Source organism: Phytophthora cinnamomi (assembly GCF_018691715.1).
Source record: "Phytophthora cinnamomi strain GKB4 chromosome Unknown Contig14, whole genome shotgun sequence".
Classification (NCBI taxonomy): Eukaryota; Oomycota; class Peronosporomycetes; order Peronosporales; family Peronosporaceae; genus Phytophthora; species Phytophthora cinnamomi.
The window spans coordinates 1,738,560-1,765,579 of record NW_027150947.1 but is presented as its reverse complement, the minus strand read 5'-3'; the positions used below and the strand labels follow the sequence as shown (position 1 = coordinate 1,765,579).

At 50.3% G+C, this 27,020-nt stretch overlaps 5 protein-coding genes across 5 annotated transcripts in view; 2 read left to right on the top strand and 3 right to left on the bottom strand.

Moving 5' to 3' along the window:
* Nucleotides 1-1,311: 1,311 nt before the first annotated feature.
* IUM83_01319 (putative nucleoside diphosphate kinase) lies at nt 1,312-3,278 on the bottom strand (the record flags this gene model as incomplete). The annotated part of the gene is made up of 3 exons (XM_067925163.1): nt 1,312-1,395; nt 1,674-1,717; nt 1,793-3,278. The coding sequence occupies 3 exons, from the start codon at nt 3,276-3,278 to the stop codon at nt 1,312-1,314; spliced, it is 1,614 nt and encodes a 537-aa protein (XP_067797670.1).
* A 354-nt stretch (nt 3,279-3,632) lies between these two features.
* IUM83_01318 (thioredoxin-like protein 4A) lies at nt 3,633-4,061 on the top strand (the record flags this gene model as incomplete). Its single annotated transcript, XM_067925162.1, has 1 exon — nt 3,633-4,061. One exon carries the CDS (start codon nt 3,633-3,635, stop codon nt 4,059-4,061), a length of 429 nt encoding a protein of 142 aa, XP_067797671.1.
* A 180-nt stretch (nt 4,062-4,241) lies between these two features.
* On the bottom strand, nt 4,242-5,424 carry IUM83_01317 (Nucleoside diphosphate kinase 7; the record flags this gene model as incomplete). Its single annotated transcript, XM_067925161.1, has 2 exons — nt 4,242-5,289; nt 5,363-5,424. 2 exons carry the CDS (start codon nt 5,422-5,424, stop codon nt 4,242-4,244), a joined length of 1,110 nt encoding a protein of 369 aa, XP_067797228.1.
* Nucleotides 5,425-6,514: 1,090 nt separating this feature from the next.
* On the bottom strand, nt 6,515-7,557 carry IUM83_01316 (M96 mating-specific protein family; the record flags this gene model as incomplete). Its single annotated transcript, XM_067925160.1, has 2 exons — nt 6,515-6,524; nt 6,584-7,557. The coding sequence occupies 2 exons, from the start codon at nt 7,555-7,557 to the stop codon at nt 6,515-6,517; spliced, it is 984 nt and encodes a 327-aa protein (XP_067797677.1).
* A 639-nt stretch (nt 7,558-8,196) lies between these two features.
* IUM83_01315 (uncharacterized protein) overlaps nt 8,197-27,020 on the top strand; it is a gene marked incomplete at both ends in the record, with an annotated part of 44,501 nt that continues 25,677 nt past the window's right edge. Inside the window, 3 exons of the mRNA XM_067925159.1 lie at nt 8,197-8,373; nt 8,441-8,628; nt 8,702-8,906. Of these exons, the coding sequence (XP_067797674.1) occupies nt 8,197-8,373; nt 8,441-8,628; nt 8,702-8,906 (570 nt within the window). The remainder of the gene's footprint in view (nt 8,374-8,440; nt 8,629-8,701; nt 8,907-27,020) is intronic.

The following is a 27,020-nucleotide window of genomic DNA, read 5'->3' as shown; positions in this document are numbered from 1 at the left end:
GCGCTGTTGCTCTCAGACTTGTACTTGCCCACTGGACATAACCGACAAAAGAGGCCCCCAGAGCCAGGTGGACATGGGAAGCCGAAAAAGGACCCACTAGCACCGGCAGGAACAATCGACTTTTGCGCCACCGTTGAGGCCGGTGTTGGTGCAGGCAATCCTGGTGTATCTCCACCACCGTTAACAAGTTTGAAGGACGTTGCACCCCCAGCCACTGTGTAGTTGCCATCAAACCCTCTCGTACACCGATCAAATGTACTAAGCTCGCACCCTGTGAGTTGCAAACGGCCTCCGCCACCACCACCTCCACATAGGCGGGGCACAACTTTCGAACTCATTGGTGACTGGGCCTCAGCTTGTCCGTCAGCAGCGTCGTGCTGGAGTTTCCCGATAAGAAACGCGGGTTCCTGCCAGCTCTTCTCACTCTCAAAACTTTCAATAGCATCCGTGCATTCGGAGCCACCACCGACAGCACTGATGTGGCCATGTCCGCGCAAATATTGCGCCACGGACAGTCCTAAAAATCCCCCGGAACCACCTCCTGCCCCATTTGCTCCGCCGTCGCCATTGCAATGAATTTCACCATTTAGCACAAGACCTGTAGCGCCAAGCATGACGATACCTCCACCGTTACCACCGTCGACACAGCCGCCACCAGATCCTAGCATTCCAGCGCCTGAACGTGTACCGTACGGTAGACCGCCAGAGGCGTAGTTGCCGATCTTCGTCACCACGCTCGAGTCCGCTCCCCGACCGCCGTAACCCGCGCCCCCACCGATAGAGCCAACACACGACCCCATACCAGGCCCCTGGTTAGCCAGCTCGCCCATACCATCGGCTGAGACGATAGATCCGGGTGAAATTTCGACAGAATCGGTCGCACATATCAAAACGGCTCCACCACGAACACGACCAATAGGTTGCGGAGGGAGCTCCTCGTTTTCTTGGAGCTGATCTTGTAGCTGCTTCTTTAGCTCATCTGACTGTCCAACATAGATGGACCCACGTGCGTGAAGAACCAGAGTAAAGTTGCTCATAGCTGGTAGTGCCGATGGGATATTCGGTATCGGTGACCCATTCGCAGAAGCGTCATGGGGATCTTCCTTCCCCAGGTCCTCCTTTAATGAATGAAGCGATAGCCATTGTTGCTCCTTACACGATCGAAAAGTTGACTTGATGTTTGGATCATTTAGTGCTGCAAGGTGGCCGTTGATCGTGATTGAAAACTCGGACGATACCGAGAGGGCACCAACTCCGATAACACCGCCAAGGTACACATCACCACCACTTACTAGCGCTAACATTTTACTGTCAACGATCTTGGTGGCCGTAGAAGAAGTCGAAGTAGACGTTGCTGGTGTTGATGTCGGAGCAACGATAATAGGACTCAGGGCACTGGAGACGTTAGCATCAAGGTGAATGTTCTGGCTTGTAATGATCTGTGCACTCCATGTAAATTCGAGAGCTGCTGTCGCGTCCATCGATACAGAACGAGCAGAGAGCTGAAGCGCGCTCGTAGGCAGTATCATCTGAGAATTACTTGAGACGAGCATGTCGCGCACACGAATCTGCAGTAGAGGAGGCTTGCTGTTGCTGTGTACACTAATCGAATCAGGTAATTGATGCGGAAATCCCACCAGTAGTGCATCCAGGAGAAACGAGCCATTAAGTACCCTTAAGTCTCCCCCAGATAGTTTTAGAGAACTCGTTGCGACAACTGCGCCGTCAGATATCGTCAACGCATCAATATTTGCTGCCTCATCATCTCCAACGTACAAACTCGTAACCGCACCTCCAATTACTGTATCCATTTCGTCAATATCCAGTGCGTCTCCGTCATCACTTAAGACTCGGTTCGGCCACAAGCGCTGCATATCGTTGTCAACAAGCAGCTGGGCTTCGTGCACTCCGTCCGAGTGCTGCACGACCTGGTAGTACGTACCCGCTGCACCAGCTAGTGCCGAGACCTGTACGTGACGAAAACGGTTGTTCTTCGAAAGCAGTTCCTTCACCTGGTCCGAGTTCAGCGTGCCACCAGTCGTATCGATTGAGTTGGTGTCGAGTTGGCTCGACATGAAGGTTATCTGCACGCGACCACCACCACCTGCAGGGTAACAGTGCGTAACGCCGCGGTCCGCAGCATTATCTGTACAAAACGCATCTCCGCCCTTCGCCTCCACTTTTCCGCTCACCGACAGCGCGTTGGCGGAAATGTACACCGATCCGCCTGAACCTCCACTAACTCCCTCAATCGCAGACGCTCCGTTCGCCTGAATCGTCGCGCCATCCATCACCACGACATCCTTCGACGCTTTAATCTGAATGCGCCCTCCTCCATCCACCGTGACGACATGTTCACTCGAGTCGCTCCCTGCAACCACAACCTGGCTTCCACTGCCAAGCAAGAAGGGCCCAATGGTGGCGCTGGGGTCCCCCGACGCTCCTGACGACGCCGTCATGACCGCCGGGTCGGCCATCAGCGTCTTCTCCCTCGCCCACAAGTCTGCGAGCTGCCAGCCGGCGCTGCTTTCCTTGAGCAGCGCCTCCTTCTCCTCGATCAGCTGCACGTCCACCGTCCTCCCTCTTACATCAAAGAAGCCTCTGGTCGTCTGCTGCGTGAGCATGGTAGCGTTAGCAATGAGTCGCTGTCCTCCTCCTCCACCATGGCTGGCTCCGAACTCGTCCGTTCCCGTGAAGAGCCCGCGGCCGCCGCGGAACGAGCCGCTGTAGGTGGCCGAGATCTGCGCTTGCACCTCCAGGTGCACGAACGACGCCTCCACGCTCAGCGACGACGCCTTCAAGCTCGCCTTGGCGCCCAGCAGCACCATCTGGCCCGAGCCCACGTGCAGCAGGCAGTCGTCGCCCTCCACCGCCACCGCCACGCCCGGCGCAACGTGCAGATCGCCGGCCACGTCCCAGTGGCACGTGAAGCCCGCGACGGCGGAGACGCCCGCCTCTGCGTCCTCGTCTTCTGCGCTGGAATCGCCTGCAAACGACGCGGCGGAGACCGTCGCGGCGTCCAGGAAGGAGCCGGAGCCGGCGGACGCTGCTGTGGGAGGCTTTAGGGCGCTGCGAGGGCCGCAGACGAAGCTCACGGACTCGCGGAACTCGCACGAAGACGTGCTGGCGTTCCACGCGCAGTGCTGCAGGAAGTCGGCGCAGTGCGGGCGCGTTTCGGCGTCAGCAGCGTCGACGGAGGCCGCAGACAGTAGCGACAGCAGCAGCAGCAGGTGCAGAGGCGGCCGTGTGTGGGCGCTAGGTCCCCGTGGAGAGGCCATGCTCAGCTGCGGCCGAGCCGGAGACGCGCGCGATGCGGAGTGCGCACAACGTGCTGCGTCGAGTGCGGATTTGGATGTGGAGACCCAGGAGTGATGGTCGGCGGATAAGGTCTCTTCCGTATCACATATCAGAGCGTTGTGAATATGGTCGGTACTTGACGCGTCAAAGTTCCCGTTCTGAAATGAAATCGTTGTATGAGGGGTGCAGGATCTGTTAAGAACGATATCTGAGTTCTTTTAGCGCCGGGTCGAAAAGCCGCCGTGTGACCGTTACCCCGATTGAGTGACTTGTGGCACTACAGTCAGTAGCCATGCATTTGAGAAGTGGACGCCTGGGTGGGTGAGAGCTAAGACATGTCGTACCTGCTGCCGCACCTGGAGAGCGGCTGGGCCGTGGACCAGGCCATCCTGAACGAGGGCGACCGCGTGGTGGTGATCCGCTTCGGCCACGACCACGACCCGACGTGCATGCAGATGGACGAGGTGCTGTGCGGCGTGGCGGAGGACGTCAAGAACTTCGCCGTGATCTACGTGGTGGACATCACGGAGGTGCCCGACTTCAACACCATGTACGAGCTGTACGACCCGTGCACCGTCATGTTCTTCTTCCGCAACAAGCACATCATGATCGACCTGGGCACGGGCAACAACAACAAGATCAACTGGGCCTTCAACAACAAGGGCGAGATGATCGACATCATCGAGACCGTCTACCGCGGCGCGCGCAAGGGCCGCGGCCTCGTCATCTCCCCCAAAGACTACTCCACCAAGTACAGATACTAGACAATACACACACACAGCACGCAGCAGAGCAGGGCAGAAACAGGAGCCCCCCCCCCTCTAGCTACTGTGAGTTTTCATTTAGCTGCTGTCGGAACTCAATCTTGAAAGCTTTTTTTCTGCAGAGACTGATGTTGTGGAAGGCTGTTGATGGCTGAGGAAGGCTGCGACGCAGTGGGGTTATTAGCTGCGCACTTGGCGCCGCGAGAGGATGTCGAAGAAGTACTGGCACTCGAGCGCGCCGTCCTCGGCCAGGTCAGTGCAGTGCACAGCGTTGCGGACGCGGTCGTGGCCGAACTTGGCGCGGAGGGTCTGCGGCTTGAGCTCCTTGGCCATCTCCACGTCCCAGGGGCCGGCGCTGGCGCGGAACTGCGTCACGACGTCGTTCGTGTGCTGCCCCACGAGCTCCATGGCGAGGCACGGGCCGGTGGTGAAGTGATCCACGGACTCGTTGAAGTGCGGCACCACACCTTCGTACACCTCGAGGAACTCAGCCGCTGTGGTGCGGTCCAGAATAAACAGCTCCATAGCGGTGATGTCCACGCCGCCGTCGCGCTGGATGGCGGACACCACCTCTCCGGCCAAGCCTTCCTTGATCACGTGGGGCAGCACGACGCAGCATGTGCAGTTCTCGAAGGTGGCCGTGGGGGCGTGCGGCGTCTCGAAGTAGAAGCTGCGGAGCTGCTGCGCCTCCAGAACGGACGCTGCGCTTTCGAACTCGCCTGGCTGAGCGTTGAACCGTGCGCTCAAATTCGCCACGACCTGCTTGAGTTTATCGAGACAGTTCTCCTGCACAAGCTCCATGGCGACGACGGGCCCTCCAGCGAGTTGATCGACTCGCGTTTCAAAGTCGCCCGTCCCTCGCTGTAGCTCATATAGCTTCTCCACGTGTTGCCGGCCCACTTGCATCATTTTGATGGCCGAAAAGGCGAACTGCTGGTGTGACAGGAAGTCCAGCACGGCGCCGACGTGTTTGACCATGTGGGCTTTGATCACCAGCACGGACTTTTGCTGCTGCCGGCCGAGCTTCTCGGCCGTGAACGGGTCCAGGTAGTCCTGCAGCTCGAAGTGGCGGCCGTAGATGAGTACCTTGGCCCCCAGGAAGAAGTCCTTGGCCGAGAGCGCTGCAGGACACTCACTCTTCTTGAGGAAGAGGCGGCTCGTCTTGGTGTCGAAGATCTCGACGTTGTGCGTGTCCACAAAGTACCGCACGTTGTACTGGCGATTGAGTCTGCAGCAGCAGCAAACGAGCAACAACGGATCAATCAACCAGCAGCTCTAGGGAGGCATTGCAGTGGACGCACTGGGCGTGGGTGTCGAACCACCGAGCCTTGAACGAGTAGATGGTCTCCCGAATGGCCTGCATGGTCTTACACCGCTAGAGCAAGGGGTAGAGAGAGATTGCTCAGCCAGCGGATTTACGGCTGTATAAAGGAAGAAGAGGGCGTAGATCGAGGCAAGGAGTGTGCAGGAGGCTTTGACGAGACGAGTCTCTCTTGCACCACGTTGAAGCGCCGCGCTGAGCTTGCACATACAGACGTCAAGTTCTCACACGTCACAGAGGGCTCCCCTTTTCAACAAATCAGCGCCGAGGAGAGACTTCAACATCCCTTGAGTGTGGTGTGGCCCTCCAGCAGCGCTCTGGTCTCTTGAGTTACGTTGAGAAGCAAGCCGTTCGCGATGGATTCGTAGAGCGGAGTTCCTGGTTCGTCCCGAACGCCACGCCACGGAAAGCTTTCATCGGTGAATGGTCGGTCACAATTTACTCTGGCAATGAGTTTTCAGAGATACGCAACCTCTACCTGGGGCATAATGGACACTGCGGAACTTGGTGGGGCTCACTCGCTTATCATAAGCGTTCAGTACTCCCCTTTGCACCCACACGGTAGGTTGCAACGTTGAAATCGAGTATTATGTCGATATTGCCAGGAAGTTAGCACTACCGACTGCGAACACAGCTAGCTACTGTAGTACTATAAATCCGTCATCTCACCAGTTTTGTTAGAATGAGCTTTGCATGCCGTAACTACTGCGCGAAGCTTCGGCCGCCGCTATGAGTGGCAGCTATGTCATCCTGCAACAGGAGGTCTTCCACCATCGTACTCAACGCAACGACGTCATCCTCGTACGAGTTGATGACGAAGTTCGTAAGTAACCCAACCTCGCCTTGCTGCATCGGAGCCGAATAGTCCACGCGTTTCGGAACGACATACACGAAGTTACGCATGACACTACCTGTGATATTGACCCCAGAGTCCGGAGGGATGCGTTTCAACACACTCCAGCCAGTTTCATCCGTATACATTCCTGAAAGCTCTTCTTCCCCCCGCGACATAGAGCGCCAAACGATGGCGAGACGATCTTTTTCCGAATAGCAACGCATAACCATGATGACATCTAGCCACGCTTCGACGCCTCGTCGGTGAGACTTGCTCCGATATTTCACCGCGATCGTGTCATCTCTCGCTGTCACCCCATGGTACGAATGGTAACAATCCTTGCTATACTGTCGCTTCACCGCGTACCACATCGCCGACGACACGCGTTCAAACTCGAACGGGAGGACATTTACATCCTGCAGTTCGGCATAGAGTTCATCCTGTCCCTCTGCGCCCGTTCTCGTCTTCACGTAGGCCTCCCTCAGCGTATCATCCACTGACGTCTCCATTCCATTTTCAAGGAACAGACTATCCATCCGCGCGTACAGCCCATCCAGCTCACTCAAGAAAAGATCGTACATCCTGGTGGGGTCTTCACCGCCAATACAAAGCCGTTTGTTGTATCCTTCTCCGTCCCCAAACACCGACACATTCGGCCGCTTGTGCAGCACCTGCTCCAGTCTCTGAGCCAATTGGATCTGCCCTTCCAGCACCGTTTTGAGCCGTCGGTTCTCCTCTTCAGCTGCGTTTCGTCCCTGGGCCTGGCGCTGAGCGATACGTTGCCAAACGCGAGCACTGGCCCCTTTGTCCCCGCGATTCGTCATTTCCGAGCCTATCAGGCTCAAATTTGGGCGCTTTGCGAGCTGCAAGACTCTCAGTTCGCCCTCCATCTCCACGACCTTCTTTCGGAGGAAGGCCAGCTCGTTCTGGAGGCGTTCGCGCGATGGGTTCCTCATTTTCCCCGCCCCTGTGGTGTTGGTTTTCTTCCTTCCCGGTCTTCTCCGTGGTTTTGGCTCGTTCGGAGCTGAAATTTGGGCTACAATATCTCGAGATGTGGTGGATCCTAGTGGTGAAGTTTGAGTTGAATCGGAGGCATCTAAGGCTTGTAAAAGCGCCGACACTTCGTCCGGCGTCAATCCGACACGGTCGCCGTCAGTTGACACGTCGTAATTTGGGCTGTAGGCGTCGGTGGAGGGCGTGGAGCGGTTCGAACTCAGCGCCAACGCGTCCTCTACATCATATTCCGCTGTTATCTCCTGGAGGAGGTCGGGGTCGTCCAGGAGAGCCATGGAGGCAGATGCATTCACATTCACCTGGTCGCTAGTGTTGACGGGCTCCATTCCGCTGATGGAGCGAAAATATGCCATAATATTGCTACATACGCAGTTTTAACCAATGAGGAGGTCGTTGAAGTTTGTCTAAAGGTAGCCATCTTGGCTGATCACCCAGGTAAAAATACCCTATAATGTACTATAGTTTTTATATAGACCAAAGTCTACGTCAATTCAGTGCGAGTGGATAACTCGCTGTATGTCGATTTTCTCCCGACGATGGCGGCCAAAGGGGTTGCTCCAAGTGGCTCGAATACGAGGACGCCAGCGGGGTCGACGTCCGTACGGACCAACCGAACGAGTATCAGGCCAGGCCAAATTGCCCCCTCAGGGCCGACGACCGAGCAGCTCAAGCTTGAGAGCAAACGAATTCTCGGACGTGGACAAGTAGGCGCTCTCTGTTTCGGCGAGGCCTATGGCATCCTCGGTGTTCCGATGCTCTGCATTCTTCTGGTTTGTATCGCGTGGACATCCTGGCTCATTTTCTTGGCTGTGGCGCCAAACAAGGCGGCGAACCTACTCATGGGCACCAGTACGTACGACAACGGCGAGTTCTGGCTGATTACCGACACCGACGTGCATATGACGATCGCTGGTGCGATAGGCTTGGGGGTTGTGGACGTATGTTACTTGATTGTGACATTACGGATGCTGTTCTGGCGCGACAAGCTGTTCGGATCAGCCTTTAGCAGTCATCCGAGCGGTATTGATACTTCCAGACGTGGATTCATGTTATTGGTGAGCTCGGTCATTCCAAAGTACAAACTTGTCCGCCACCTCTGGGAAGATTTGACGGGTTTTGAAGGGAAAAACCGCAAGAGCTGGGTACGGCAGTGCCCAACGAGCAGTCTTTTCGTACTTCGCATTCTCATACTGTGCATTTACTGTTTAGAACGCGTTGCTGAAGCTAGTTGACATCGCTTTTGAGACAGGGATGCTCCGCCAGCTATTGCAAAACGGGAGCCCCACGAGCCTCACGTATGGGTTTGCGGGGTTTATAGCCGTCAACGCGCTTTCCTGTGTCATTAACGTGCTAACCGACCGCTTCTCCGCCTTAACAGAAGTCTTCATTAGCTCCATGTACGTTTGACAATACGATTGCTGTGCTGTATACAATTCTACATGCTTACATTTTGCTCGAACATATTATCAGCTTCGACTTAGCAGCAGCCGTTCTGTTCCCGATCGGGGTGTTAATTTATTGCTACCACAACTTCGACTTTGATCGGGAAGTGTATTATACGTACCTGGAAAAGCTCCCTCCTGGAAGTTTTGAGCGCCTGGCTCGCTCCTTTGCAAGCCCGTCCAACATCGCACTGTTTCGCGTGAACTTCGACTCCCTTCGCATTAGTTCAATAGTGGGTTTTGCGTTGCGAATTAGCATGAATCTGACATTCTGCTATCGATTCGAGCGAGTACTGGAGGCCATCGTGTGGACACGGCATCGCAACCGAATTGTCCAGAGGCTCAGGCCACAAGCTACCCCTGCTTTACATCACCCGGTGCCGAAAGGAGTGGCGATCATATTCGTGGCAGTCAGCTTGGTTGTGTTGTTGTCAACTCAAAAAGCAATGTCCGACTCAGAAGCACTCTGCTCCTTGCACCCCGAGTGTGTTGTATTTGCGCATCGGTGGACGTCCAGCGACGAAAACTGTCCATGCCTCATTGTTATCGATATCGACATTGCGCCTAAGACTTACGACGAGTGGATTAACCCCATTGACGCTTATGAAAAAGTGAGGTCACTAGCTGCGGCCGGTATGCTGACTTCGCTTCAGGTGATCAACCGTCAATTATTGGAGCTGCCAGAAGAGCTTCGCAAGTGCAGAAATCTGAGAGTCATGTGAGTTTAAGTATCAGTGTGTCTGTATCGTGATTTTCTGACACATGTGTTGTATTTGTTATCCATGTCTACTAGTTATTTGATGTACACAAGCACTCAGCACATCCCCTCGTGGACCAAAGAGCTGCATTACCTGGAAACGATGTAAGCGTCCTTTCATATTATTTATTGAATCGAGGAATGCTAATATCCGTCTTGACACAGCCATATCGAAGGAAAATACGGCGATTCGAATCTGCTTGGTTTGCCAGAAGATTTGTTCAACAACTTGGCCCGACTGTCAACAGTACACTTTGGAGTGCACGAAAATATCGATCATATTCCGCCGCTTGCTGGTGTTCCGAACCTTCAAACCCTCTCTCTTGCTTGGTTGACGAAGTTGCGAGAGCTACCGACATTCGAGCACATACCAAAGCTAAGCCGACTCGTCCTCTCACTTTTGCCCAGCATGGAGCAGCTACCTGACATGTCCTCGCTGCAGAATCTTGTGGAATTTGCACTACTTCGTCCAAACCACATTTGTTGCAATGGTTTCATGGGATTATGTAACTTGAGCCACATTTCATGCCAGAGTTACCCACTAGCCAAGGTCACTGCGGCGACTTGCCTGGTAAATGGCACCGGCTCAAACCCCGTCACTCCATTTCTAGGAAGCGTCAGCACGAAGACCACATTCGAGAAGTTTGCGCCAACAATTTGCCAGGTATCAGCTTTCGATTCGCCTGACTATGTCGACTTTCCTGTCAAGGAAACTATTGAAATGTGCGCAGGTAAACCATACCGCGAATGTTATCTCCCCGGAAACAGAACTGGTCTTTGCTACAATGCAAGATTTCAAGTTCTATCATGTCTAGCCGACGACAACTATATCGCCCTTCGCAGACTGCAGATTCAAAAGGTGGTTGGCCCAAAATGTGACCCGGCAGAGGAGAAGTGGCTTGGCTGTCGTAAATAGAGAATGCTGCTGTTGCAATCGATTTTAGTCGAGCAATCACGACTGTATGTTTAGTATTGCTACGTTATCTACTAGGTGATACTATTTTCTTCGTGATGGATGTAGAGCTTCATTTTTAAGACCACACGCTTTCTCATATGTAGCCTCCGTTTGTTTTACTCGTACTTAATTGAGATGATTCTGTAGTGCTGTGGAGACAACCGTACCTCACAAATGAAAAGGTTTGAAGAAGTCATGAATTGCATATTTCTTAACGTTAAGAGGTGCTCTTAGCTTGCAAATATGCTTTCTTCATGTTAAGATTCAGCAACGAAATTTCCAATATAAATCTGCAGATGTGCGAGCGATTCAGCCGTTTGATTCAGGAAAAGAGAGCTGTATACTACGCTTTCTTGTAGTTGGCTCAGATATTCTTGAAAGAGTTTATTGTTTGGCTGATGAGGGTCTTGTCTGAGTTTGTTGAACATGTACTCGATCTTTCTGTCAGAGTTCTGAGTCTCGTTCATGGCAGAAACGGCTTTTTCAACCCAGTGAATCACCTGCACGCGATCAAATTGGTACTTTCCACCAGGAGGAATTCTCTGAGAGATCATCAACTACAGGAATTTCTTCTTAACTGCAGCTTTCACAGGGCGATTGGCGTACAAGCCGCAATTCTGCATGATGGAGGTCAATTCGGCGGGGGTGAACTCGCCTTCTCGTTTACATACTCAATAACCTCCTCACAAGTGTGTGCGGAAGCTGCGTCCCACACAAGGCCAACTTTCTTGTCAGGAAAAAGACTAATTAGGAAGTCGATATACTCTTTCGCGGTGGGGTATCTGTCTAATAAGACAGTTGAAAAGGACACTAGCGTCACCACCTTCATCTCACCAGGTTGAGGATAGACGATCTAGCGTCCAATTATGCGTTGCAGTCATCACAATGAATGGCGGTAGAATCACAGATGATAACATTTCCGCAGATACCATATAAATATCGACCATCGAGGTAACAATCAGTGCAACTGCGTTTTGATTGGTAAAAAGTCGCTCTAAACTACACGCGGAGCGCTGGGTGTCCGCCATTCTTCTTGTCGCGGCGAAGAGCTGCTAGGATCGCTGTCACTGGCCGCTGGCGTCCGTACGCTGCGTAGTTCCTGTCGGTAGCGACGTCGCTCGTGAGTCCCGCTCGAACGAGGTACGCCACACTATCCCAGAAAGCTTTCCGTCGCGAATATGCGAACTTATTTGCTCCTCTCTCTGCTCGTGTGAATTCTTTTGCAGGTTGGTTCCATTCAAGCCGAACTCATACGCGTGTCACAACCGGAACAAATCTCGCGGCCTCTTGGCCAGCCGCACGACTCTGCGAACTGCACCAACACCAGCAGCAACGTCAGAAACCTCACTGCTCTCTGCCAGCGTTCGGACAACAGGCTGCAATGCGATGCGTCGCATCACAGCCATCATTCTTCGGTGCTCCTGCTGCATTTCTGTTCTCAGCCGAAGGACCTCATTCATGGTGTTTGAGAGCTGGCGCTGCACTCCAAATAACTGTGAGTGTAATGCTGTGAACTCCGTTCGAGTATTGTCTGCGCTCATCCTGGTGGGAATGTTGCTGTGTTCTACAGGTGTGCTGCTATCAGAATATGGGCCGTCTTCTGTGAGCTCAATAAGCTGGAGTTGTGCACCCTCCCCCACGACCTGAATGGGGACCCGTTTGACGGGATTTACCGTAGGGTTTCCGCCAGCATCCCGATACGCTGTAATCACGCGTTGTTTTAGCGCCGTAGGGACTAATGGATAGTCAAACGAGCCGTCGGGCACCAGCGACACCCACAACAAGACTATACTCAGTTCGTGTGCTACGCCTTCTCCCATTTTCTGCTTGATGACGCTGCCGATTCGGTTGACGAGCAAGTTATCGGTGACAAATCTCATGCCATCTTTGATAACGTAAAAGCACGGGCCCAGTGGACCTGTTAGCACGCTGGCCGTTGCGGCGTCCGGATAAGGCTGCGTGTTATCAATATAAACGTCGACGACACTCTTCTGGGCACGCCATCTCCCGCGACGATTTATAAAATCTCTGATCAAACCACTTCTTGTCCCGTAAGTCGCTGCCCCTTTACACAAGCTGTGAGTCCCCAGGTTGCCTTGCTTTAGCTTGTGAAATTTATCACCGTTAAATATCTCTTGCAGAAAGCGTCGGACAACACGATCTCCGTCCACCGCGTTCCCAAACACGTATGGAGACGCGCCATTTCAAGATGAACAGCCAAATTCAACAGGACACACACTCGTGGGTCTAAGCTACCCAGCAAAATCTGCTCCGGGGCGTCACGCTCCTCGGAAATATTCTTTGACCAGCGTAGTTGACAGAGTAATGTGTGAGGGTGCTGTATGTTAGGAGTGAAGCTGTCGAGCTTTAGCTGCATCATGTCGTCGATTCTTGTAATCATGTGCCATTGCAAAGTGAGAACACTGCTAATGACGTACTTGATGCTGCCTTTGTCATGATTAGAGAGCACAACCTCGAGGAGGTTAATGAACTTTTCGTATTCGATGGGGCGGTGGACTGCACTCCTTCTCGGCGAACATCGAAGCCTTTCACCATTTTGATCACCTTATTCACCAGCTCCGAGCGCATCGGATTGCCTTCTTTTCGAATTGGGTCCCAGGTAACAGCAACACGAGGCATAAAGCACGAGATAGCTTTTTCGGCGAATGCGAGAGTGGAAGATCTGGCAAACACTGGCTTAGCGTCCTCGCCAGGGTATGGCTCACCAAACGCACGAAATTCATCCACCGGCTAACATCTTCAGGAGTGATGGTTAGCAGCATCTCTGTCGTAAATACGGTCTCCGCAGTGTAGGCACGAGCATTGTTAAAGCTCATGAACTCCGTCAAAATCGCTCTGTAGCTCTTCGGTCTCATTTTTCTCCGTCTTACAATCCACACCGCAAAGCCAGTTTTGCAACAAGGTGAGAAATGACCACGTCTTTTTTTATGGAGCTGGTAGCATATCCATGCGACAATACAAACGCCTAGATCAACAGAAATTTCAAACGATACCTCAAAGTTAGCAGGGGTTCCGCCATCTTTGGGGGCGATACCACAGCCTAGAGCCGTTATCCACCAATGGGATCGCTCGCTCAGCGGAAATACTACCTTGATAGCAAAAGGCCAATTACATTACGGTATATCGCGCAAGCGATCAATCGACAAAGTAAGAGACCAGCAAGTATCTTAAGAAACGAAAAAATGCATTGATTAAGAGGTGTTACCTTAGCCTTGCAGGCACATACGCAGGTAGCGGTATCGGAGACATTGTAATGCTTTTTTGTCAAGGTGGCCTAGCGGCTCAGCTCCGCAAAACATCCCGAACGCGATCAGCACGTAGATGCCACAGATGTAGTTATCTGTCTGTACTCCGAGTCCGGACTCGTACGTCTGCACGCGCAAGCACGTTTGTACAGTAGCTGGAAGAAGCGGCATTAATGGCTGGGCAACTGCACGGACGCCTAGAAGGTAGGAGGAGGAGCTAGAATCATAGATATAAACCTTGCCTTTGGCAAGGTTCACCATGATCGCGCACCAATGGTTATTGTTGCAGTTCACCGGGAAGAGCACCATCTCTGTGGACGGTCCCTCCATTGCCCGCCGAGTATTTGTAGTGTCCGCACTGACGCCTCCATCTACCGTAACAACCAGTGCAGAAGCGTCAAGTTGAGCCCAGTTGTCGAATCTGTGCGTCGCAGACCAATGCGCGTGACTGCTATCACTTCCGCTTGCCTTGTCCACGTGACTTGTACCTCCCCGTGTGTGTACAGACGAAGGGCTTGACGTAGTGCACCCACTCATCCGGCACAAACGGCTGCGTCGACTCTTCATCACGAATTTTCTTGTCGCGTGCGGCCCCTTGTTATTGGTACGAACTCGAAAACTCTAGCAAACAGCAAAGCATAATACGGCATAGATAAACCAACATTATCGCGTATGAAATGGTTGTGCACAAGTAGCATACCTGGTACGTATTGACCATATACTCGCGCGGGTATTCGTCCAACTCTACCCAAGAGCCGAACTGCCGCTACTCGGGAGGTGTGTGTGTGGGGGGGGGGGGGGGGAGAGAGAATGTATACACTATACGCCGGACGGATAGTGTCATGTCGCAAAATGGTTTGAACCTACCTCTTCAGTTGGGTGCAGCATTCACTCTCTTCATAGAATGTCCTCGGAGTGAAAACAAATCGTAATAAAATATTGAGAGCAGTGCTAAATCACGAATTTACCTCAGCTACATGCAGCTCCGTGCAGTAGCTATGTTTTCCAGCTGATTGCCAGGAAACACAAGACTGCTTTTTAATTATTAAAATAATTGATTGGAATAGCATCATATTCCAGTTCTTGGCGCTGTCCCTGTTACAATCTATCAGTAAACGCGGTTGGAACTGTAATGGATCAGTGTAGGACCTTAGCGAGAATGAGCAGCGTCACGGCGTCGATACACACGCACCACCCGGCCATTCGGCGCCTCGCACCGTCAGTTTGACCACAGCGGTGTAGCTAAACTCTTGTTTCCACGCGTTGTGTGAAGATACATTCTCTATCCCATGAACTAGCCATCCTGTACTTGCATTCCCAGCATTAGTACTTTCGGTTCATTTTTTCTGATAGACGACTAGAGGTGCTAGTTGCCATCTTCGTACGGCCACCGAGAGCCTTCAGCTGTACAATTTGCTGGCTGGAGCCGCCGGGTATGGTGTGGGTTACTCGGTATGCGGAGTTGACCAGCCGAAGTGCCACCAGCGTTAACCGCAAAAACAAAATTAGGTTGGCAGTTCGAACAGCTTGTTGAGTTCGCATGACAAGGGGATCGATGGAATTCCTTGACCCTTGTCCAAACGTTTTTCGTCGCAGAATACGAGCACAACTTCGCTAAACATCTGCCAAGAGTTGGATTCGGTTTGTGTTGCGACGGTTGTCGCCCTTCCCGAACTTCACTTGGAGCAGCATTGCACGGACTCCGTCTACGTCCCCGTTTGCCAACTCCCCGTCGAGATGGCACTCCCACGTCGACCAAACACGTGATGTCTCCCTCCGGTGCTGTCCTGTTGCTCCACCGCGCCGCGGTTTACTGGAAGCATACATTTACTCAAGTGCATTTTTTGTGCAAAGGAGATCTACCCTTGGGACAACACGTCTACTAGGTCACTGCAAGCAAATTCATGTGTTTTACTGCCACCTATCGAGTTATTGTAACTCCATCGTAGGTCACACAATGTTTGAACGGATAGAACGGGATTTCCATCATGTTACCTCAAGTTTAGACGCCGCGCGTCGAGCAAGCTTACCGCCAGAGCATGTACCAGTTTTGACTTCGCAGAGCCAATCTGCGTACGTCGCTTAGTAATACTTGAGGATCTCGGCGATCCTTTCCTTGCTCAGACCAGCCTTGTTTAACTTCGTCTCGATAGTGGCCCGGGAATGCTGTTTACCCCTCCATTTATTGAAGAAGCTACTCCAATAACCATTGTTCAGTTTGTCGATTTTCCATGTGGCGTACCTCTCTTCGTTGTCATCGTCGTGCATGGCTGTGTAGCTCCGCAGGGACCTCTTGTTCTCGTTCGCTGGAACATTAATCGAAGTGCCCAACTCCGATGGCGCCAGCTTTGGAACGGTAGCCTGGTCGGTGTTCGTGGCGGTAGGCAGAGCGTGTCCATTAGCAAAAAGGATGGCCGCAAGAACTACCGCGAGGGGGTTGGAGAGACGCATATTCGCTTGATTGGTGATGAGACGCTTGAGGGATCGACAGAAAATTGCAGAATGAAGTCCTAATTGGTCGTGCCCTCAGGTCGCCGAACGGTTTTGGTACAAGTTTGTGAGTCGCCGCTGAGCCACTAAGTGGCGAGCCACCAACACTGGCGACCAAGAGCTCGTACATTATCGCAAGATCGGAGGTGGTAGGTAGTACAATCACAATTAGTACTATACAACACTGATAGTGCTGTAACATTAGTTGTAATAACATTATAAATTCCAAGTACAGTCATTAGTACTAGTATAAACATAGTAGAAAAACACGATATTAGTACTAAACAAACTACTAAATTTCCTACTAAATTCCAGGCTGAAGTTCAATGTCAACACCACTAAGGACGCGCGCAATGGGTGTTCCTCCCTGAAGATCGCAACCGGGTCCGATGAGATGCAGTAAGGCCGATTGCTGTTTGCCTGATATGACGGAAATGGCGCCGTGTTGTATCTCCGGCCATCCTGTTCATCATATCTGCAGCGATCAACTCTGGGGTGAGGCTGAGCTTTCCAAACAGTACGGCTAGCACTACTAGGGTCCATGATTTGCTAGCATCTAACCCGGCCACTGCTATGCGTAGCTTTTGCAGTCCAGCGTGTGTTCTAACGACCAGGAATAATGATCAACCGCCTATATTTGTGTCGAGGTAGGCTACGGAAGTGGATGAAGCTACTGTTGCGGGTTCTGACAACCTTACTCAAGCAACAGCGGGTCGTAAATCTGGTGTTGGGATTCCGGCTGATATTGACCATTGCAAACCCTCGCAAGCTTGTTTGTACTAATTTTTCATCACAACAACGAAGAGATTGAGCGGATGAGGAAATGCAAGCGGAATCTGTGGTAAGGGCGTTTTAGTAGTTTGATATTACTATTAATAATATTGCTATTTTTAATTTCCATGCACTCATTTTGAAATATTAAAACATTAGGAAATTAACATCATTTCCCGAAATATGAATATTAGTTTAGGGGCGAAATCGATATTACTATCAATCCCTGATACACGTGTAGACATAGTACATGTAACATTGTAAAATGCTGTTGGAGTGGTTAGAGATCGTATCGTGTCGTCGCCTTGATGACGGTACCACTACACTGTACCGTGAACCACGGGTGCATCGCAACGTACGGCCTCGAATTATATAGAACGGGAATTTTTTTACGAGTGGTGCTATGAACCCGTTGTTTACGGTACGTGTACAGTAAGCCAAATCCAAGTTCTTTGCAATCAGAACATGCGAATGTCCGTCTCAATCTAAATCAGTATCAGTTTTTTTTGTGCATGTATAATTGGCGAAAGCACACGAGAATGGGCGAAAGGGCACACTCAGGTAGCTGCTGCCATTATGTTTGCATACAGTATCTGCTTTCTCTTGCTGCGGCTCAAAATTACAGAGTATCGTTCCTGTGTTTACCCGCTCACCCTAAACAGGTGGTCGTGTTTGACAATTGCATTACATGTATATCAGGGTCAGCCAAAGTTAATTCTGTAGAATCACTCAACAATTTTTGCAAATCCTTTGGACTTGGCTGGACTACGGTGAGTCCCTTGATCGGCGAAAACACGCAAGTTGAGTTGTTTTTTTTTAGCGCGCTTGGGCTTATGCTCGTCGGATGCTTCGCTTTATGGGCGTTAGTGTCCATTTGTCTGCTAGCAACAAGTCTTGACTCCATACATGTATGTATGTATTCTCTGGATTTTATCCAGAGTCCTTAGCTCAGGTACCATTATTCTCTAATCGAAATACCTGCTGGATATGATTCAATCGATTCGGTTCAACAGGCGCTTGAGGGGACTGTGATGTTGAATTACCTGTGCTCAAATCAAATTATGCTGGAATTTGACCCATCCGTTTTACTGTATGAAGTAAAAAACCTAGTTAGAACACTATTATTTCCAGAAACAAAAGTGTCCGGGTTATTGGTCAGATAATTTTATTCTACACCCAAATCGTTGCACTTTCGAGACCTAAGTCGCACATTTTGATCGAGAAATATTGGCATTCCATGAATCTTGAGAAATTGCCCTCAAGCCACCTAAGTTTTAAAGTTCGGTGCTACTAAGAAGCAGTCAAGGTCTAGTTCAATTCACTCATGGACGATGACATGCTTCTCTTATTTTTCATTTTATTTTCCGCGGATAATGCGGTTAGCGCCCAGGGTGCACTATACTTCTCCTCCGTACCTGCAGTTACGGCCGTATTATGTTTTTTTCTCTTTTAGTGAATATGATATAATATCTGTTGACAGAGCTACTGCTATAGTTTACCTGACACTCCCAGATTGAAACTCATGTTGCGCATCTAAGTTTACCTACGTTGGACATCGTTATACCCAAGTTCACCAAATAAACCTTCCACAGCCTCAACGATAAAAGTGTTGCTTCCCGTGGCCGCCGAATGTGAGCGTCGTACCACGTATTTTCTATTGGAGTAATGGACCTCACAGAGAAATGAGGACAGATGAGGACAGTAGGCATGTAGTTCTCAAATTTCCAAGTCGGCCTAACTCGCCCTGTCAACCGAAGAGCCAAACCATAAAGTTCCAGCCCTACATCATCGTTATCCTTGCTGTCGCTGCTGCCGTGCCCAGCTCTGCTACGCGGGACCTGGGAGAACAAGCTACTCCCCGTTCCAAATTTCTGAGACCATGCGACGTGGATGCCTGTGGCCCAGCCAACTCCGACAAAACATTAAAACCAGCAAATGCTGCAGCTCTCTCGTTGATCATCATCTGTACAAAACCTGTAAGCTGTGTTGTGTTCAAAGATGCTCAACTCCCCGTGCAATGTGATGTATATAACCACTGCAAGTGTGATAGGAATCAGATCACAAAATATCACACAAGCTGATTGGCTACTAGGTAAGATTCTCAGAGTCATGTGTACTTTTCAATTTAATTGGCGTATGCGCTCACTAGTTTTTCTTTGCTGGTATTTACACAGTCGATTGTAAATTGTGCCACAGGTAATCTCTTCTGGTCGCTTTGGTTTAGTTTCGTATAACTGGGAGAGCATATTTGCGTAGGCGATGCCAAGGACGTCATCAGCTGCTGACACTGACATTCCCGAGATACTGTTTACTCCTTCTGGTAAGATTCCTGCTTCATTTACAAGATGAACTATTGTGGTTTGCAGATATTTTGTCGCTCAGATTTAAGGCTTAGATCGATCTCTGAGATAAAATAATTCGAAGACTTAAAAATGCGAGACGGTAGTAAATCGACCTCCAGGCGTAGGTAAGTCGCACCACCTCTTCCTACTTAACATAACGGGCGCATCGTTGGTTCTCAGGACACCGAGGTAACGTCGCCGGCCACTGCTACTCCGGTACGGCTCTATTGGATGTGTTTAACGGCTCATTAGCTTGGTCTGTGAGTGCACGTGCGGCTCCTGCATCACTCGGCTTTCCGCTTCTCTTTGGCGCGAGCTGCTCCCCGCCATGTAAGACCACATGATACTACACTACCATTTCACTTTAGGAAAAGCGTTTCGTATGAACTGATGTAGCTCCTCTAAATAAAATGTAGGGTGGGCTTTCACGTACTTTCGAACACGGGTAACCACGACACTCGGCCAACGCGACGAGCGGTTAGCTCGATCTCCTTCATCAATCACACCATCGGTCAAAAACAAATTGTACCAACGTTGCAGTGTTCGCACGTTACGCCAAAATATATCGCTAACATACTGCACACAGATTCCATACACATGCATAAGAAAAACAGCTCGTCAACGGTAGTCGATAGAGTGCATGCTGCACTTGTGCAAGATGAAGGTTTTCGGAAACTGCGGTGCTTCGACAAATCGGCAGCGCGATCTGCCGACCACTCGTCAATTGTCCAGATGTACGTGTCCAATTGCAAATTATATATATATATATAAAGCGAGGCATTATAATCCGTACACAGCCATCGCGATTTAAAACAAATCGGCCCGAATTGCGTTTTTGAATCGGCAATTCGACCACAGATAGCGTAAATCGAGATCGATATCGAGGCTGGTGAAAATAACTTGGTCGAGTTAGTGGCCATCTGTTTTTATATCGGGCACGAGATATTATAACTGGGGCAAAACACTAGGTGAAAACGACAAACGCATTGCAAAGCATAATACATGCTCCATTACTTTTCGTACGCGTGAGTGGCGCATCTTGTCGGATACTTTGGTATCATGCTGCTTGTTGATCAGTCTATACGGTCGAATACCGGTGTCCTTATTGCCAAAAAAACCATAGATTCCACATCTGCTTCACGCTCATTCGAGCAGGAAACTCCCAGCCTTTAGGTACAACATGTGCAAGTTGGCCGTCGTTCCAGTTCCAAGACCGCCAATCTGGTTGCTGCACATCGGTTGACGTAGCCGCTCTGGGATCGTAAGGATGCTGAATAGCGCTGATCGCGCTTCGGAACTCCGCTGCAAGGTCGGAGCGAAGACTAGAGAGGTCTCGAAGCGATACCGGGGCGACTCCGTTCACAGCAAAGTGCTACCTCAATTCAGTAACTACTTTTGCAGCGACATTTTCTGGTAACACGGAGGATACATCAGACTTGAGCTGATTAATTTCATTGGTTAGGTCAGAGACCTCTTGCCGTAGATCTTTTACCTCTTTTGCAGTGGCAAGATGAGCTAGTATGCCTGTCGCTTTCAGCGCGCAGACTGGAGAAGCACCGATTGATATAACCGTAGAGCCTAGTTGTAAATTTAGCAAAGGATTCGACGAAAAAATTCTCGCTGCAAAATTCGGATGACTAGAATTGAGGGTAGCACGCAAAAACTGTTCGTGATGAATTACCGAGGCCAAAAAATACGGAAACGACGACCGTATACCTCGTGGATAAATTCCAAAGCCACTCACTAATTTTTCCCAGTATTCACAAGTCATTTGGGCTGTTACCACCGGAGGAAAATGCGGTGGCAGCACCCCAAATTGCTCAGAATTAAATGGCAGCCCTGCAATCATTCTACCGCAAAGCTGATCTGCTCCTTCGCCGAAATGAATGTACCGGTCTTTTAATTTTCCTAGGCTTAGGCCCATTCTTAGGAACACGGAGACGGGCGTGGGGCCGTTGACTTGTCCTAGGGCATAGGATCTGCTGCCCTTGCGTAGACGGTGCGTTCCAAGATCACCAGGACTGCAACTTAGCACTGAAATCTCGTCTTCACCCAAAGAACCAATTACACGGCGTAGCATTCGTCCACGATTTTTACTATCGTCACCGAGAAACAATTGCTGTTTACCACCTGTTAAGCGCTCCGGGCAGCAAAATAGATGCACCGCGAGAGCTAGAATAGGACAACGTGAAGGTTCGTATGGATTTGCGTACACGTGCTTTCCGTATTTCTCAGCACCAGTCTGGTCACCTTTATGACCTTGCTCCTCAACAGTGAGACAGTCATCGACCCATTCAATGTGCTGTAGCATAATGGTGCTAATTGAGTCCGAACGACTCATTAGGTTCCACATCAAGACGAAATAACCCCACCCAAACAGAACTGTACGCCATGCTTGTCCTCTCTTCACTGATGTTATTGTCATCAACTTCAGCGCCAACATATCAAAACCACTAGTTTTCAGCTGACTTTTCCCTTCATTTATCTTCATCAGCCCACGTTTCTTCAAGCTGTTGATCACTTTTTCGTATCCATCAAGCACTCGCCTCAATTCAGTATCCGCTGGCTGCTCCAATTCAATCAACTTACTGTGGTAGACGTCAACCAGCGCACTACGGTAGACCCAGACAAAAGACACGGATAGCAGAGGGGTTGAAGCGTCTCTTGCGTCCATGTTGGCACGGTCACATGCATGTGCGGGGCTGCAGATGTGTCCAAAGAACGCCAAGATGACGTTTTTCGGCAAGGGGACGCGAAGCTCGCTTGTATCGCTGTCAATACAGTCTGGGTGGTGACGTTGAAGCCACTCCTTCATAGCGTTGATCTTCGAGCGGTATGTGCGCTTCGTGCTGCTGCTCGTTCGCTTGGACTGGAGCGACGCAGCTACTGCGGCAGAATCGCTTGGATCATCTCGGCTTCTCTTCGTTTCTCGGGGCATACTGAAATGTGGCTCCCCAACATCAAATCAAAGGTCGCCGCTGATCTATGATAGACGGCTATCACACTTGACGTGAATCTATGCATCAAGTTCACATCATACTCAGTGCCAGTGATTAAGAGATAGGTTGAAGTGCATTTTGCTCAAATATGATAACCTACTATCACACGCATGTTGCAGAAAAGCAGTGTACTATCACGGTTGCAGCAGATGTAGATATCAAGTGGGCGGCTGAACGAGCAACTCAAATCAAGGCATACACTTTGTTGTAGCAACCAATTTGAGATTTTTATCAACACAAACAATACACACCATGCACTCGACTACTCAGTGATCATCAAAATGGACGTGTCAGACAAATATGTATTATGAGTTACTTTCATTTAATGAAGTCCGCGCGGAGCGCGACGGCGTCTGGGGGAACAAAACCAGAGCTCGGAAAAATAATTATTTATTTTAGTGAGAAGGTGGGTCAACTGTCACTGGACTCTGTAGCACCCGCGGCAATGACAGCATCACCCGTCACCTCCATCCTCAGCTTTACGCCATTTGACGAACGAACCCTTGTTCGACTCCAAGTACTCCCTGCGTCCAAGGCGGCTAGCATGCAGCTCTTGGTGCCCACTCCTGGCCGTGGTCAATAGCGACCACCGCTGCAGAACGGCAATGACGCCGAGAAGGAGATCAACAGGCAGTGTCATACTGCAGGATTCCTGCAACAGGGAAAAGAATCCTGCTCAACCCGAACATGCTGTTTCCTAACTTTTGTTGTTGTTAGCAAGCTAATGATGTTACTTACATAAAATATTAAGAGACGAAAGAATAGCGGATCAATGCCCACTTCCGAAATAGCTGGAGAGCCGCGACGTGGATCGCGTTCGGGGGGAGCCCTTCTCATCGAGGAAGGGTGTGAAGTAACACAAAAGCACAATCGACTGTTGACGAAGGGATTTTCATTTGGCTGGACTATACGACCTTCTATTAGGGGTATTGCGATCTTCCAACAGACCGTGAGCGCCGACATGGAAGGCCTACCAGAGCCACCTGGCGAGGGCCCCCTGGGGCCCATAACAGAGCATGTTATCCGCAGAGCGCTTGCTGGAGGAGAGGATATCGGCGAGCAGACGCTGAACGACGGAATAACAGATGGATTATGCAACCAGGAAGCACAGCTTTCATCATAGATCAGAGTGCAGAAGTCGGACAATGAATCGATGAAGAGTACATCGGACCCACCAGCGTTTGACGAAGCTACCGCGGAGCCACTATCATTTACGGAGATGTATGAGTATCTACGGAGCGAATTGAGAGGATTAACTTTGGGAAAAGCAAAAAATGTGGAGAGTGCAATGGAGTACATGCAGGATCTCTTCGAAGAAGTATTCACTGCAAGGCCAGTCGAACCTCTCCCGCCAGATCGCGAACATTATCCTGATCTCAGCAGCGAGGAACTCGACAAACTTACTCAGCTTTTCCTTACGGAAATTGCAGACGATCGGGCGAACGCCAGGAAATGGCGAGCTCGCCTCCATGATCTCACACGAGCTGTCTACAAGTCACGCAAATCCCTAGCGGAGACGATGGAAGTAAGCACACAAGCAGCCCAAGCAAAGCCAAAACAGGCTGGCAACCCGTGGTTGGAAAGGGCTAGCTCTACTACGAATTCAGCAACAGAAGATGTCGAAATGAATGGAAAAACGCAGGATTCTACGTTCCGATTTCTCCGCAGCAGCTATCCACAAAATAAATTGGTGATTTGCGTCGCCTCTGCGAAACCCGGTATGGATTTCCGAGTCGCCTCCGTCAACCAACCGATAATGAGTGGGAAATAGTCAAGGGCATCCTCGAAGGAACGATTTTGTGCATGGAAAGACTGCCAGACTTCCTCAAACGAGTATGCACCAACGCTGCACTACGCGTCATTCAAAATACTATCAAGGCGCAGGTTGAAGGCGAACTTATGCTGCTACTCTCCCCTGATTTCAAAGTGTTCCCAGAATTTCAGACACGGCGCAGGTTTACAAGTGATTTTTTTCTCGGCATCAAGAATAGCGGTAACAATCCTGCCAAAGTAGCTACGATGCTGCAAGAAGCCAAACAGATCTGCTATGATCAGGGGCATCACACAGTACACTTAATATTCTGGACACGAGAGATGGCAGCAAAATGGGTGAAAGAGTTTGGTACACTGACCTTCCGGAACAGGCGTTTCCCGGTCCAGAATGCGCACCAAGAAGATGCATCCTTACCTGAAGACAACACACAGAGAGCAACGCGAATGTGGGCTAGGCAAATAGGAGCTGATGGAATCCGCAATGAACTACCACATGATCGTTATCATGTTCGACTTCTCAATATTTCTCGTTTCATGGACGAAGCCGCTATTAATGCGTTTATTCAGGTGAATTTTGCGGGAGTTTGCACAACGTGGCAAGAGCCTTGTGATAACAACCGCGCACTTCAGACGGACACGTGGGATATATTCTTTCGAAGTCCGCATTGCCCTCAGTTCTTAGAAGGCAAACGATTCATCAACTGGGCAGGAACCAAAATTCTAGTGCACCATGTTAGCAAGAATCGGGCTTCACCGTGTTTCTCAAGTGGTAGCCACGGGCACACGCGAACGGTCTGTACTGTATCGGATAGCTACTGGCGCACGCACTATAGTGTGGAAGTAACGGCATTCACGATAGCTGAACTTCCGCGCCAAGCCTCTACAGTAACCAGCCTGCAAGAGCTTTCTACCCTTTGGGTCAATGAGCAAGAGGATCCGGTAGGTCAACTACGAACACCCTCACCAGTAGCACCTGTCACGTTGCTGCAACGAAATCAAACAACAAAGCCGACGTCCAATTTACCAGAAAAAAATGCATATACAGTACCAACAAGTGCAGAACAATGGCTCGTGGCCGGGAAGTTAAATCGCACGCAGAATAACAAGAAAACTCAGCAGAACGCTGGCTTCCACCAGGAATTACCAACCGGTGAACTAGGTCAGCCTTCAGTAAAATCGACCGTGCAAACAGACTGCCAAACACCCACGAGCAAGGCGTCCTCAAAGCCGACTGAGAGCGGGACATCAATCTCTGACGAGGTAAAAAGAAAGTTAAGTCAACGGTCAGCAGCGATGGAAAAACAGCAACGATTAATTGAGCAGAAAATACTATCCAAACGCACCAATTACGACCCTCAAGCCCTGGGTCGCTGCCAAGAACTAGCACTGGAAACGCAGGTATCCTGGAGTGGAAACAAAGTGCTACAGGAATGTGGGCTCCAAGAGATGTTTACACCACCAACAGGCAACTGTCAGTATTATGCCACAGCTATGGCATTACTCAGAAGAAGCTTCGACTCCATGGAAAGCAAAATCGCAATCGAGAATTTGACTGGTAAATTAAAAAAAGGCATTGTCGCGGCCTCGAACCATTCTTTGAGGATGAATTCCCACACGGTATTCGTGAGGCAATCCTCAGCACACTAGATACTACAAAAGATGAACTAACGCCTGTGCAGTCTGAAAAGGCGCTACGGAGCCACTTACAAGCTATTGGGCAATCGAACTCGAAGAGAGATGATTATATTGATCATCGCTACTGGGGAAACGAGGTAACTCTGAGAATGATGGCAAAAATTCTGAACAGAAAAATTTATGTAGTTGTTGCGGCGAAGGGCTTAGAAAACCCTAGTTATCAAATCTTTATTCCAGCCCAACGGCAAGTATCCAGCGTGGAATTTTCTTCAACGACAGATAAGAATTTCCCACTCGGAGCACCAACAGGGTGGATAAACGACATCCAACATGAAATTCATCGCGGGGCTAAAGTGCAAGAGAGTCCCATTGTACTGCTTTATCAATCTGAACACTACAGTTGGCTTCGGTTCAAGCACCGAATGGAATGTGCGGAACCTCTTGAAGAAATAAATCAAGTCAGCCCGATGGATGTAGATGACACCATTGATCTTACCAGGGAAGAAAATGTAAATGTAGTTCACCGTGGCCAACTCACGGGGTCGGAAGGAAATCAGACCAGCAATATAGACCGCGATCAAGACACGATCCGGGAAACTAATCAAGATCCGGATCAGCAAGAGCGTAAGGAAATAGAGCTATTTGGAGAAGCACGGAAGCAGGAACTAGAAGCATTCCCCACTGCCGGACTGCACGGCCTATCACCAGGGAAACGACATGAACTTCGCGAATTGAATTTGGAGGACAGAGTAGTAGTGGGAAGGTGGACTAGTGTCTACGAGATAACACCGAAGACACTGAGGCAATGGAAAGCAGAGCTGGAAACAGCGGGTTGTTCATATACCTACACAGATACACAATCTCCAGACAGCTGTGAAACAGGGTCGGAATGGTCTCGGTCCGATGCCATAATGACAGAGCCCGAAGCAGAATCCACAACACAAGCGACTGGGATTGGAAGGTTTCGAAACGATAATGAGTTCAATGGACTACAGAAACGAGCTTTGAAGGGGGCATGGAACCAGCTCCAAGACCGTTGGACCGGGTCAGTTCCGCTTCCAAGTTTGCCAGCATCAACGGCAAACTGGAAAGAGGTAGTTCAAAAAGAACCAACAGCGTTGATGCAACTCCTCCAGCACTTTCAGTCGCCAGAATATATTCTTGCTGAAATGACTGATGCAGAACTGGAGGCATGGACACTACAAACTCGAATGGCGGTCTTACTTCACTGTCTGGATCACATTGCGACGACCTCGCCCAACAAAGAATTCGGGTCATGGGCCCGACAATGGAGTGAAGCGTTTATAACGCAAGCTCACGCAAACCTCGAATTGGTGGAACATTATCCAGAAGAACTCT